General features: G+C 49.3%; 1 protein-coding gene across 4 annotated transcripts; it reads left to right on the top strand.

Annotated features, from left to right (window-relative positions):
• The first annotated feature begins 134 nt into the window (after positions 1–134).
• On the top strand, positions 135–12,378 carry DHX33 (DEAH-box helicase 33). Of its 4 annotated transcripts, none has more exons than XM_030231057.2 (12): positions 135–1,290; positions 1,954–2,114; positions 3,303–3,530; positions 4,168–4,338; positions 4,865–5,050; positions 6,143–6,254; positions 6,679–6,838; positions 7,222–7,310; positions 7,606–7,733; positions 8,286–8,489; positions 9,256–9,342; positions 10,877–12,378. In XM_030231057.2, the coding sequence occupies exons 1-12, from the start codon at positions 1,116–1,118 to the stop codon at positions 11,018–11,020; spliced, it is 1,845 nt and encodes a 614-aa protein (XP_030086917.1). In that variant the 5' UTR covers positions 135–1,115; the 3' UTR covers positions 11,021–12,378. The 4 variants fall into 4 exon arrangements, with proteins under 4 accessions (XP_030086917.1, XP_009092920.2, XP_030086916.1 ...); XM_009094672.4 differs by having other exon boundaries at positions 10,712–12,378; XM_030231056.2 differs by having other exon boundaries at positions 10,638–10,921.
• Positions 12,379–12,707: the final 329 nt, after the last annotated feature.

The raw sequence follows: 12,707 nt of genomic DNA, 5'->3' as shown, positions 1-12,707 counted from the left end.
TCATCCTGTAGTCTTGAGGCAGCAGGGGCTGGAAAAAACAAATCCTTGAAGAGACAGAGATCCCTGGAGTTTTTCCCCCAAGTGTCTCAGAAGTGCAGGGCACAGCATTGTCTGCTCAGGATGTGAAATCCGTGGTCTGGGGATGAAGTTTGCTGTGTCCAGCACAGGCCAGTGAGACTGAGTGGCATTTAGCTTAAAGCTGCATTGATTATAAATATCTCTGAGCAGCCCCATAGGAATTTGGAGCTCAGTTCAGCTCATCATGGTCAGTTGTTCTTAAATTGCCATAGAAAGTATTGGGTGGGGTTTTATTGATTATATTATAGATAAAAGAAGTTAAAGCTGGATCTTCATTCTGCATTTTAGAGGATGGGCTTACCCATGACATGTGGTTATCTCATTTAGTCTCAGATTTTGCTTTTAAAAACTCACTACAGGTTTTAGTTTTTTAAGTTTATAGTCCAGGAGAGAAATGTGTGGTGATCTCGGGGGAAATGCTTTGTCCACGAGCAGCGTGTTAGATTCTGATAAAATGTGTGAGGTTATTTGTGTCTGCATTTTTATCTGTTAAAAGTTATAAAACTTAGGGAAGCTTTGGGGGGGTTTACAGGTTTTTTGGTCGGTTTTTTTGGGGCAGTTTTGATTGTTACTAAGACAGACTTCTAGTGCTGCTAGAGAGCACGAACGAAAGTGTTTTGGACAATGTTGCTTCAGCGTAGGTTATGAGGCAGGAATGAGATAAAAACCTTATTTTTGTGTGTTCTTTTTAAGTTCGGTGTTCTTTTTAAGTTCAGTAACAAGCCGTGGCTTGTTCCTGGGACAAGTCCTGAGTGGGAACATGTCCGTACCCTGCTCTCAGCCGGCTCTCTGCCCTCCTCGGCTGCATTTTGCTGCCCTTTGGGCTCCGCGATTTTTCCGAGGTTCCCGAGGGGCGCCCGGAGCCGGGAGCGCTGAAAATGGCGGCGGCGGTGGGACTACAACTCCCAGGGTGCTCCGCGCAGCGTCGCGCTTGACGTCATCACTGCGCCAGGGAGCCTGTGCAGCGTGGTCCCGGAGCTTCGGTAGAGCCTCGGCGGGTCGGGCCGGGTCGGGCCGGGCCGGTACCGCGAGGGGCGATGGCTCAGGACAGAGAGGGGCCTCCGGCCAAGCGGTTCAAGGCGGCGCCCCCCGGCACGCAGCCCCAGAGCGCCGCCCCGCCCGCACACGTGCAGCGGCGCTCCCTGCCCATCTCCGGGGCCCGCGGGCCGCTGCTGGCCCGGCTCCGCCGCCTCGACACCGCCATCCTCATCGGTGAGTGCCTGCAGCAGTGCCGCTGTCCCACGGAGCGGGCTGGGCTGGGAAAGCTGCCCAGAAACGGTCTGGGTGCAAATCTGAAGTGCGGTGATCAGGGAAGGACTTCTGTGCTTTGGCAGCCGGGGACTTGGTTTTTGTGGAGAAAGCGAAAGTATTTCCCTCGTTTCGCTGTCTGCGTTAAGTTCAGTCCAAGCCAGATGGTCAAGGTCTCCTTTTCTGAAGACTCTGCTCACTTACATTTTCACTGATTTTTATTATGCTTTCTGTGAGTGCAAACAAAAAGCTTTTTGTTAGACTTTCAGGAGCTAAACATATACAACTTCCCACCTGGCAGTCTAAAGACTTAGCATTTATTGTAATGAAATGAAAAATGCCTAGTATGTCACTCCTGTTAGTGTCACAGCACAGACACTTCACCTCCAGAGAGGCTGGAGTAGGTTTCTGAACCAGAGTGTGGCTGGAGCCCTGCAGAGGAGTGGCCCAGCAGCAAGAGGAGGGCGTTGGGTGCCGTCTCTGACCTGCCACTGTTTGTGGTGGGACTTTCCCTCTCTGTCTTCAGCTTCCCCATCCTCAAAAAGGGCTAAAAGTTAACATAAAAAACTCAGTTTGACAATGCTATAGAAGTGTGGAGAGAAACTCTATTCCCTTGGTATTCCTTAGGAGAAACAGGCTCGGGGAAGACCACTCAGCTCCCGCAGTACCTGTACGAGGCGGGGATTGGCCACCCTGGTGTCATCGCTGTCACCCAGCCCCGCAGGGTGGCAGCTGTCACCCTGGCTGCCAGAGTTGCTGAAGAGAAGAGGACAGAGCTGGGGAAGCTGGTAGGTTATCTGCAGATTAATTTTGGTTTGGTGCTGCTCTGGGGATGGGGCCCTGTCAGGCTGCAATGGGTAGGGTAATAACCAGCCACAGGGGGGATAGTCTTAATTTCCTAATTAGTTTTGGGTGCCACAGTGTAATGAGGATGTAAAAGCTGTCAGGGAGTGCTCAAAGGAGCAGCATGAAGAAGGTGAGGGGTTAGGAGGGGCTACATGACAATAGTGGCTGAGAGCACTTGGTCTGTTCAGCTGGAGAAGTGGAGGATTTCTCAAACCTCCCCAAGGTCTGCAGCTTCCTCCCCAGGGGCAGCTCCAATTTCTGCTCTCTGTGGCCAGGGATAGGACCTGAGAAAACAGCTGGAGCTGTGTCAGGGGAGGTCTTGGTTAGATATCAGAGAAAGGTGTATCCCCTGGGGGTGCTGGGCACTGTTCAGGCTCCCCAGGGAATGGGCACAGCCCCAAGGCTGCCAGAGCTCCAGGAGAGTTTGGACAATGCTCCAGGGATGCACAGGGTGGGATTGTTGGGTGTCTGTGCAGGGTCAGGGGCTGGACTGGATGATCCCTGTGGGTTCCTTCCAGCTGAGGATATTCTCTGATTCTAAAATTAAATGAATGGACAGAAATGGCTCTTTACCTGTCCCATGACAGGGTGGTCATGGTCTGTCTCTGTGGCATTGTACTTCTTGATCTGGGTTGTTCCATTTGCAAAAATACTGATTCATGAGCAAAACAAAAAAAAATATATTGCACTCTCTTCCATTGTTCCCTGTGTCATAAATCACTGTCAGGGAGAGCAGACTGCTGAATTAGTGCAGGTCTGGGGGAGAAAGACAGAGGAGAAAGAGTTCTCCTCCTAAAGTCCTTGGAGAGCCTGGAATCATTTCAAGAAGGTGGGAGGAAAGGGAAGGAAGGAAGGAGTGGGAAGGAAGGAAGGAAACTGAACTTGGTGGGCATTTATGATGAACTTCTGGTTAGGAAGAAGCCACGTAGAGATGTTGGGAGTGTCATTTGGGTGGCTCGCCACATTTGGAAGAGCAACTGCTCACAGCAGATAAACTGCTCTGCTTTCCAGAGCTTCTGGTTGGCTCAGTGCAGTGCAGTGACCAGGGGCTTTGTAGCCCTTCCCTGTGGCACGAAGGCAGTGGGAAGTGCCAGCCTGTGTGCCCGTGCTGCCCGTGCTCCCTCGCCCAGGTTGGCTACACGGTGCGCTTCGATGACTGCTCGTGCGCCGAGACGCGGCTGCGGTTCCTGACGGACGGGATGCTGCTGCGCGAGGCCATCGGGGACCCCCTGCTGCACAAGTACAGCGTGGCCATCCTGGACGAGGCCCACGAGAGGACCATCCACACTGATGTGCTCTTTGGGGTGGTCAAAGCCGCTCAAAAGAAGCGAAAGGAGCGGGGCCTGCGGCCACTGAAAGTGTGTTCATCTGGGATGGTGGTGAAGGGTGGGGTGGGGCTGGGTTCTGGGTGCTCTGAGCATCTCCTGGGGTCTTCCAAAGGGTTTGGAATTTGACCATTTTTCTGTTCCTAAAAAGTCACTTTAAATCTCAAGAGTTAAGGGTGTCTGACTTATGATGTGAGGGCCTGATATGACGCCTCTGAACAAGGTATTTGGTCACCATCATGGTACTTTTTTCTCACCAAAGTCCCTTGGGTGTGAGCTCTAGACTAGACAGAGTGCTGGGGAGGTTTTGGCACTGCTGCTGAGATCACTCCAGGTACAGGAGCTCATTCCCAGGTAGGGCATTGCACATGGGATGGGTGGACATGTCAGGAATTGGTGTGAAAGCACGTTGGCTTTGTTGGAGGTGCCTGGCAGGGGCCTTGCATGGTCTTGTTTCACACACCAGCCCATTCTGTCACACCATTTTCTGCTTGTGTTAAAAAGCTGATGGCTTTAACAAGGGGAGATCACTCTCTTCTGTTCCAAAGCCTGTGAGCTGTTCTGAGCATGGTTCTCAGGATCCAGAAGCTGACTTTTGGCTGGTCCTGACTCGTTAGTGTCCAGCTGGATGGAAGCTGCAGTGCTGACCCATGCTGTGCTCCCCCTGAAGGTGATTGTCATGTCAGCCACCATGGATGTTGACCTGTTCTCCCAGTACTTCAATGGAGCTCCTGTCATCTATCTGGAGGGCCGGCAGCATCCCATTGACATCTTCTACACCAAGGAGAGGCAGAGTGACTACCTGCAGGCAGCCCTGGTGTCCATCTTCCAAATCCACCAGGTATGAAGGTCTCTCCAGGTTTGTGTCCCTCTGGGGCCAGGGGTTGGTGTTTTGTGCTGGGGTGTTTGACTGCCAGACACCTGGATTGTGGTGTTGTTTCATTAAATTGCATTTAGTGCTTTGAAGTTGCTGCTGCTGTTGAGATTTGGGACCTGTTTGTCCAGGCTGGAGCTGAAGGGAGACTGCCTAGCAAAGCTCTATAATGTCAGCTCATGCCTAAAACCTGCATGTTCCCCTCACCTGAGTTCTCTGTACCTGGGTGCTTGCTGGCCCTCTCTGCCTGACCTGGACACAGGTTATTTGAGGACACAGCAATTTCTCCATCCTTTTAACACTCAATCCCTCAAAATGGGATTTACTTTTTGTCTCTGGTGAATCCATTAGGAATTCTGGCTGTTGCATCCTTGCACCACATGTGTGTCTTCTCTTTCTTCTTAGCCCGCTTCAATGACTTGCTGCCAGAGCCACATCTCAGTTCTTCTTTTCTATCCAAACCTTCCTAACTTCCTTTTTCCTCTGGCTCCAGGAGGCCCCTGCATGCCAGGACATCCTGGTGTTCCTGACTGGTCAGGAAGAAATTGAAGCAATGACCAAAACCTGTCGAGATGTTGCCCAGCATCTCCCCGAGGGCTGCCCACGGATGACAGTGCTGCCCCTTTATGCTTCTCTGCCCCACTCCCAACAGCTCCGTGCCTTTAAACCTACCCCTGAGGTGAGGGAATAAGAGGGGTTTTGCTTCAATGAGTCTTTGGATGAAACCTGTGGGCTTTGAGGGGCTAAAGCAGTCTGTACTGATAGCAATCAATAGTCTCTTGTATTTGTGGGGGTCCCAGATGAAGGGAGGAATGATGCATGTTCTTAGAAGGTTAATTTATTATTTTAAGATAATATATTATATTAAAGAATACTATACTAAAGAATACAGAAGGGATACTTACAGAAGGCTACAAAGGTAATGAAAACTCCTGACTCCTTCCAGAGTCTCAACACAGCTGGCTGTGTTTGGTCAATAAGTCAAAACAATTCACATGAAACCAATGAAACAATCACCTATTGGTAAACAATGTCTAAACACATTACAAAGCAGCAAAACACAAGAGAAGCAAATGAGATAATACTGTTTTCCCTTTTCTCTGAGGCTTCTCAGATTCCCAGAAGAAGAATCCTGGGCGAGGGGATTTTTCCAGAAAATATAACAGTGACAATAGTCTCTGTTGGCTTTAGGCTGGGTGATTCCAGAGATATAAAACACTGCAACTGTGATGGTTTTAACAGATGCATTCAGTAAGTCACGTGGGATCATAAAAAGAAGGAGGGATTAGAAGGCACAGGAATTTAAAATTCCTCCATTTCATAGGAATTTTTTGTCCATATCACAAAAAAGCTACAACAGCTAGTGGGGGAAACACTGAGTAAGGTGAAAACCTGAGAATGTTTGTCAGGGCCATAAGGAAAGGAATTCATGCTGCCTCAGGCTCTTTTTTACCTACTCAGGAGATAAATAAGAATACAAATGTTGTGCCAGAAGTGAAACCAAAATTGTTGAGAAAATATGTAGAGAACAGCTGTTCTGGTGGTGTGTTTTGTTGCAAACGCAGAAGAATGTTTTAGAAACTGATTAGAAACTGAGGATTACCTTAGAAACTGATGATTACCTTAGTTTCTGAGAGCTGGCACAGCAAACACAGTTTGTGCTCACAGTGTGGGGCAGGGCTTGGCCCACACTGGCCAAAAGCAGCAGAATTGCTGTGTTGCAGCTGCTCTGAGGTGGCCTTGGCCTGGGTTTGATTTTCCTTCCTCCCAGGGCTGTCGCAAAGTGATCCTCTCCACCAACATCGCAGAGACCTCCATCACCATTGCTGGCATCAAATTCGTTGTGGACACAGGCATGGTCAAAGCCAAGAAGTACAGCCCTGGTGAGGAGTTCTGAGGAGGAACAGGGCCAAGATTGGGTTTGGGTTTGTAGAAGTTACTGGAGGCCCTAAGCCCCACTGAAAGAGGATTTCAGTCACCCTCCGTGCTGTTTAAATTCATGTCCCAGGTTTTGGGTGTGGGGTTTGGTGGTGTTTTTGTGGTGTTTTTTTTTTTTTTTTTTTGAGTATCAGCCACAAGGGGGTAAAAATCTGTCAAATGTGAATCTTCTGTTCATGGACACAGCATGGGGTAGTTCCCAGTGCTGAACCAAGTGAAGCACAGTGCTGAAGTTCACTGGGTTGAACCAAGTGATCTCTGAGCCAGATTTGAATGGAAAACCCTGGGAATTCTTACTGCTGATCCTCTGTGTTTCCAAAGCTGTGCCTTCCTCAGGCACTGACTGAGGTGATGCTTTTCCATGCCCAGAAACTGGCCTGGAGGTGCTGGCAGTGCAGCAGGTGTCCAAGGCCCAGGCTTGGCAGCGCACGGGCAGAGCAGGCAGGCAGGAGAGCGGGATCTGCTACCGGCTCTACACAGAGGAGGACTTTGAGAAGTTTGAGGAAATGACAACACCTGAGATACAGAGGTGAGGACAGAGCCATCACGCTCCTTGCCACACCTCTTTTACAGCTGGAGCTGTGGGAAGAACTGAGCAGCAAAACTGGATCTAGGGGCTGGTGGGGTGACTTGAGAAAAATGGAAGTGTGGGGATTGAACAGAGAAAACTGGGAAGTGTTTGCTCAGGGTGGACAGTTGGGCACTGAGTCTCCAAACATATAAAGCAATAGTTCTGACTGTTCTCCAGATTTTGGGGTTGCCTCTTCCTGATTTAGGAAGTAAGGCTTCACTAGCAGCATCAGACTTCTTTGTGTCAAGCTGCAGCATAGGCCTGAGATTCTATCTCAGCTTCTGTGAAAAAAAAGAATAAAATAAAAGAAGTGTCTCAGTTGTTTTTTTCTGCCTATGCAGGTGTAACCTGGCCAGTGTGGTGCTTCAGCTCCTGGCCCTGAAAATTCCCAATGTGCTCACCTTTGACTTCATGTCCAAACCATCTCCTGGTAAGGCTACAAAGGCAGCCTTGGGGAAAAAGAGCAGGGAGCAATCTTGGGCCATCAGGTGTCATAACAGTACAACATGAAGGTTTGCCCTGACTGCCAGGGGAAGAGGAAATGGGGAATGGTGCTTGTTCTCCTGGATAGAGGAGGATAAACCACATTTTGGGACCCTGATTTCTCTAAATGGAAAGTACTTGTTCCTCTGGCCAGGGAGGGAGGCAGTGATGGAACCAGCTGATCTTCACATCCCTCAGTGGGAGGCAGGAGGCCTCACAGCCCAATGTCCTTGTTTTGGCAGATGCTATTCAAGCAGCCATTGATCAGCTGGACCTGCTGGGAGCTGTGACCCAAAAGGAAGGTCAGCTTGTCCTGACCCCCCTGGGAAAGAAAATGGCAGCCTTTCCACTGGATCCAAAGTTCTCCAAGGTAAAAACTGCAGAAAAGTGAACTTTTTAAATCTCATGTACTCATTTCTGTACCATTGATTGATGCTTCTCTTTCAAACTCCTTAAACAAGGTGTGAAATTTGGGGTGTTTGCAGCTGTACTGGTTTATTTGCTGTACATTATTGTACACAATTTACAATTGCTGGAGTGCTTGTCATTTGTTGTTAAATTTAAGGAAGTTTTTTAAAAGATATTTTCTTTCCTCTGGCACTTCCTGAAGGTGGACAAAGCAAATTTGCTTGCAATTTTCAAGATTGTTTAGCAGGTCCATGAAACATCTGTTGCTGGAGTTGGTTTCAGTCACTGTGTTTGTGCTGGTTGTGCACTGGGCAGTGTCAGGAAGGAGCCTGGCAGGTGCTGTTTCAGGTGCTTGGTGAGCCCATCAGAGGATTACAGCCGTTCCTAGGCCCAGATGTTTGAGATTTGTCTAAGCAATGTTTGGTTGAGTTCCTGGGCTGCCAGTGAGCAGAAAGATCTGCCCAGCTGGAGGGGATTTGGTCAACTAACAATGAGTTTTGTTGTGTCTGTGCAGGCCATCCTCCTGTCCCCACAGTTCCACTGTGCAGAGGAGATCCTGACCATTGTGTCACTGTTATCAGTGGACAGTGTCCTCCACAACCCCCCTGCCCAGAGGGATGAGGTGCAGGCTGCCAGGAAGAAATTCATCTCCAGTGAGGGGGATCATCTCACCCTGCTCAACGTGTACAGGGCCTACAAGAACGTCAATGGGCACAAGGTGGGGGAATCTGAGCTGCCAGTGCTGTCTGAGCTCCTGGGGTGGGTGAGGAGGTTTTAGCAGAGAGCAGAGTGACACCTGCATCTTCCATGGCTGGTGCCACAGGCATCCTCCAGAGCAGAGAGAAAAGAGGGCTCATCCCTTACATCTGGGGAATTGGAGGGAGTTCTGGAACAAATCCTACAGACAGCTCTGGCAAAGCTTTGTGGGGCCAGTTCTGTAATCACAGCCAGGGCTCCTTCCTTCCCTGGTTCCAGCTGGAAGCAGAAGGGAGTGGGAGAGTGCTGAGATTTGATGATAAATATCTGGACGTGCTCTGGGACAGGATTCAGTAAAAAAACACTGAGCATACTGAAAAGCAGATTTGGATTTATCCTACCCTATCAACCCCTCATACTGATTTGTGGATCTGTGCACTCATGCACCCCGTTCCTTGCAGTACCTGTCCCTCTTACCTGATTTGTTTTCACCACCTGCAGGATAACAAGTGTTATCCTCTGTTCTGCAGCTCTTGGTGGCCTTGCAGAGCAGCTCTGAGTGGGAAAAGAACCACCACCTGCTGTTTCTGAGCAGAGTGGGAGGGAATCTAGACATAGTAGAGTAAAGGGGGGGGGTGGGGTGGGTAGAAATATGACCAGGAAAGGGGTCAGCATGTTTACTCTGAGGCAGATTGTAGGGGAGATTCTGCTTTCCATGGTATCCAAAGGCTGTCATGCTCCTGGGGTGAAGAAATACCCCCTTCTAACTCTTGGTGTCTCTGCTGCAGGGATGGTGCAGAGAGAACTTTATCAATGGCAGGAACATGAAGCTGATGGCAGAAGTCAGAGCTCAGCTCAGGGACATTTGTGTAAAGGTAACTTGCTTCCATATTCTATTTCTCTGTTTCACCTGTTGGTATTTTCTGTTTGTCACCAAACTGTGCCCCAAGTCCCAAGTGAGAATATGGGGGATTGTTTTCAGTCTCCTGGAAATAGCTGGCTAAAATTCCTGACTGTGCAGTTACATCCCAAAATCTTAAAACCAGAGCTTGGTGGGTCAAGGAGAAATGGGAACCTCTGAGAAGACTTGTCAGGGGAAGGACAGGTTTTGCTAAGGGTTTTTCCTGCTCTAATGAAGCTGGGACTGTGCTGTGTGTGCCATGGAGCGCTGGCAGCCTGTGCTGGCTGACTTCTCCATGCAGTCAGGCATTCAGTGTGGCAGCAGCTTCCCCTCAGTGCTGTTCCTGCTGGGCACAGTGTGGGAGCTGCCACTGAACCCCTGGCAGTGTGTAGTGACATGGGAGCCACCCTCTGAGGTATCACTTGTGAATGCTGGTTGGCCTTAAACTCCCTTCCAGAAGGAGAGTGATGATCTGTTGGCTCTTAGTCTGGCTTAGCCTAGCATCAAGCTGAATTCCCAGTGGTCCCCCAGTGTCCTGACACAGGAAAATCCCCCAGGATTTCTGAATTGAAGCAGTGTCACTGTAGGGGTCAGGAGTGGGTAGTAAGTGACACAGACTCTAGGTCAGAAGGCTAACCAGGCTAGAACCCCGACTTTACTGAAACTGCTTCTTTTATACACTGGTCAATACAGGTGGACTGTAGCAGGCTGAATTGCTGCTAGCATAGTCCAGGGTAAGGAAGCAAAAAGGACCTTGGCATAATATCCACTGGTGTTTTATTCAGCCACACAGTGAGATGATCAGGTCCCAGCACACACACACACACACACACACACACACACTCACAGAAGATCTGGCATACCCTCTACAGGGGCCTGACCCTGGTCTCAGGGCAGTACAAAGATGAGGGCCAGTCAGGGCATAGGGAAGGTGTGGCTCAGGGACATAGGAACAGACACAGGAACAGGAGAATGAGCCAATGGGGTCTAACAGAGCTTTTTGAGGGAAGCTTCTTGTGTGTCCCTAGACCAGGGAATGCTCCCCCAGCGTCTCCACAGTGGACCTGATTGGTCATTTAATCAATACATTTCACATGATTGGCTAATTAACAAGACACCCATTTGTAAACAACCTCGGGGGCAAAACAGCTTATTACAAAACACCAGGTGCAGATTGTTTAGCATTCTTTCTCTCCAGCTCCCTAAAGCTTCCCATGGGAGAAGCTGACTCATGGCAAAGCTTATCTAGCTTTCTCTCTCTGTGACCAGAGAGCTGCCACCACAAAACAGGGCTGTATCCCCACGAGGGTGCAGGTTGTCCTTGCTCACTCTGGTGTCCCCAGCTGTCGATGCCGCTGGAGTCCTGCCGCGGGGACACGGCCGGCGTGCGGCGCTGCCTGGCCCACAGCCTGTTCATGAACGCGGCCGAGCTGCGGCCGGACGGCTCCTACGGCACGGTGGGCTCTCAGCAGCTGGTGGCCATCCACCCCTCCTCGGTGCTGTTCCAGTGCAAGCCTGCCTGCGTGGTGTACACCGGGCTGCTGCGCACCAGCCGCTGCTACATGCGCGACCTGTGCCCGGTGGATGCGGAGTGGCTGCTGGAGGCCGCGCCCGAATACTTCCGCAGGAGGCTCCGCTCGGCCAAGAGCTGACCCTGGCACCAGCTGGCTTGGCTGCTCCTCGAAAGACTTTCTGAAAAGTATTGGGATAATTACCAATGTGGCTGGACAGGACGTGCCTGAGCATGTCTGGCTCTTGGTGCTGAACCAAACAGCGGCACAGTGGTGTTTCACCCCAGAGACACTTTTGGCCATGGCTGGGTGGTGTTTCACCCCAGAGACACTTTTGGCCATGGCTGGGTGGTGTTTCACCCCAGAGACACTTTTGGCTGGCTGGGTGCTGCAGCTGGGCACGTGGGAACAAGTCCAGGCGTGCAGGAGCTCTGGTGGCTGTGGGATGGAGCTTCCCCCCATAACAGGGTCTGCTCCTCGGGTTACCTCTGGGGGAGAAGCTTTAAGGTGATGGAGAAGGAAAGGAGTGGGTTCTGATGGAGGGTTTGGATCCAGAGTTTTATTCTGGCCCACAGGCCTCTGAACCCAGCACCAGCTCCAACAGAACTCCCAAACCGTGTGGTTGCTGTTGCTGTTCCTTTTAACCCCGAGGAGAGGGGGAGGGAAGGAGTAGGAATCCCACCAACCAGGTACACAGAAGGAGGAATTAAGGGACAAAGGACACCTGGGTGGCCCAATGCCTCCCCAGGGGTAGAGGGCATCCTTTGAATCTGCCAATCACTCAATGCCCTCCTGGAATTCCAGTACTGACAGTGCTGGGAGGGGAAAGGAGAGGTGATTGACACACCTGGCAGGGAATTATCAGGGGAGGGACCCGAGGTTCTGAGGTAAACCCTGAAATCACAACGCAACAGAAAAGTGCATATTATATAGCTCCACACAGATATTTACTATATGTATTTTGTTGTATTGATTAGTAGTGCTGTATTAACGTTTTAATGGTATGGTAAATGTAGTTTTGTAGTTAAAAGGTAAATTTTGTAGTTAAAATATGAACTATGTATGTGGGATATTTTTTTAAGAGAGGAATGAGGTACTCACGCCAGATAGCAGCCACAGGACATGTAAATCTTTCAGACAAGGGAATTTATTGCCCCATTATCAGAAGAAATTAACTTCTTCCCACCCTGCTCAGCCATGAAGATGCCATTTAGGATTAAGAGGAAAAAGTTTACACTGACCAAACGGAATCCTTTGTTTGAATGGAAGTTATGCATCATGTATGAGATGTATGAATATTCAACAGGCTGTTGCTTTTAAGGGTTAATCCTTTTTTGGGCTTATGCTGCCCAGAAAAAGGTACCCAGACGTCTGTAACTCTTTAATTCTGTTGTCTCATATTGTCCTAATCCAAACTGTCCAAAGTTTTACTACTCTAATTATATTACTATTTTTATAACCATTTTATTGCTATTAAACTTTTAAAATTTTAAAAACAAGTGATTGGTGTTTTTCACAACTTATATATTCAATAAATTTTTTAAAAAATAACCATGTTTTTTATAACCTTAGGGAATGGGATGGGTATTTATTTAGATTGAATTTATATGTTTTTTTCTGGAATAAAGAAGTGATGATGAAAATGCGAATTGTGTGTGTTGGTTTGTGAGGCACAGAATAAATGATTGTAGGATCAGTCCTGGTGTTTATGGGTCTCGTGGGAGGGTGTTCATTGTCTGGGCTAAAGGATGTGAAGGTAACACAGTGAATCTGTGCTTCTTGTGCAGAATGGACTCTGCCATTTATGTGTGCGGTGCTCAGATTCCTG

Source organism: Serinus canaria, chromosome 19, assembly GCF_022539315.1.
Source record: "Serinus canaria isolate serCan28SL12 chromosome 19, serCan2020, whole genome shotgun sequence".
NCBI lineage: Eukaryota > Metazoa > Chordata > Aves > Passeriformes > Fringillidae > Serinus > Serinus canaria.
Note: the sequence above shows the minus strand (reverse complement) of the source record. Positions and strands in the feature narration are given on the sequence as shown.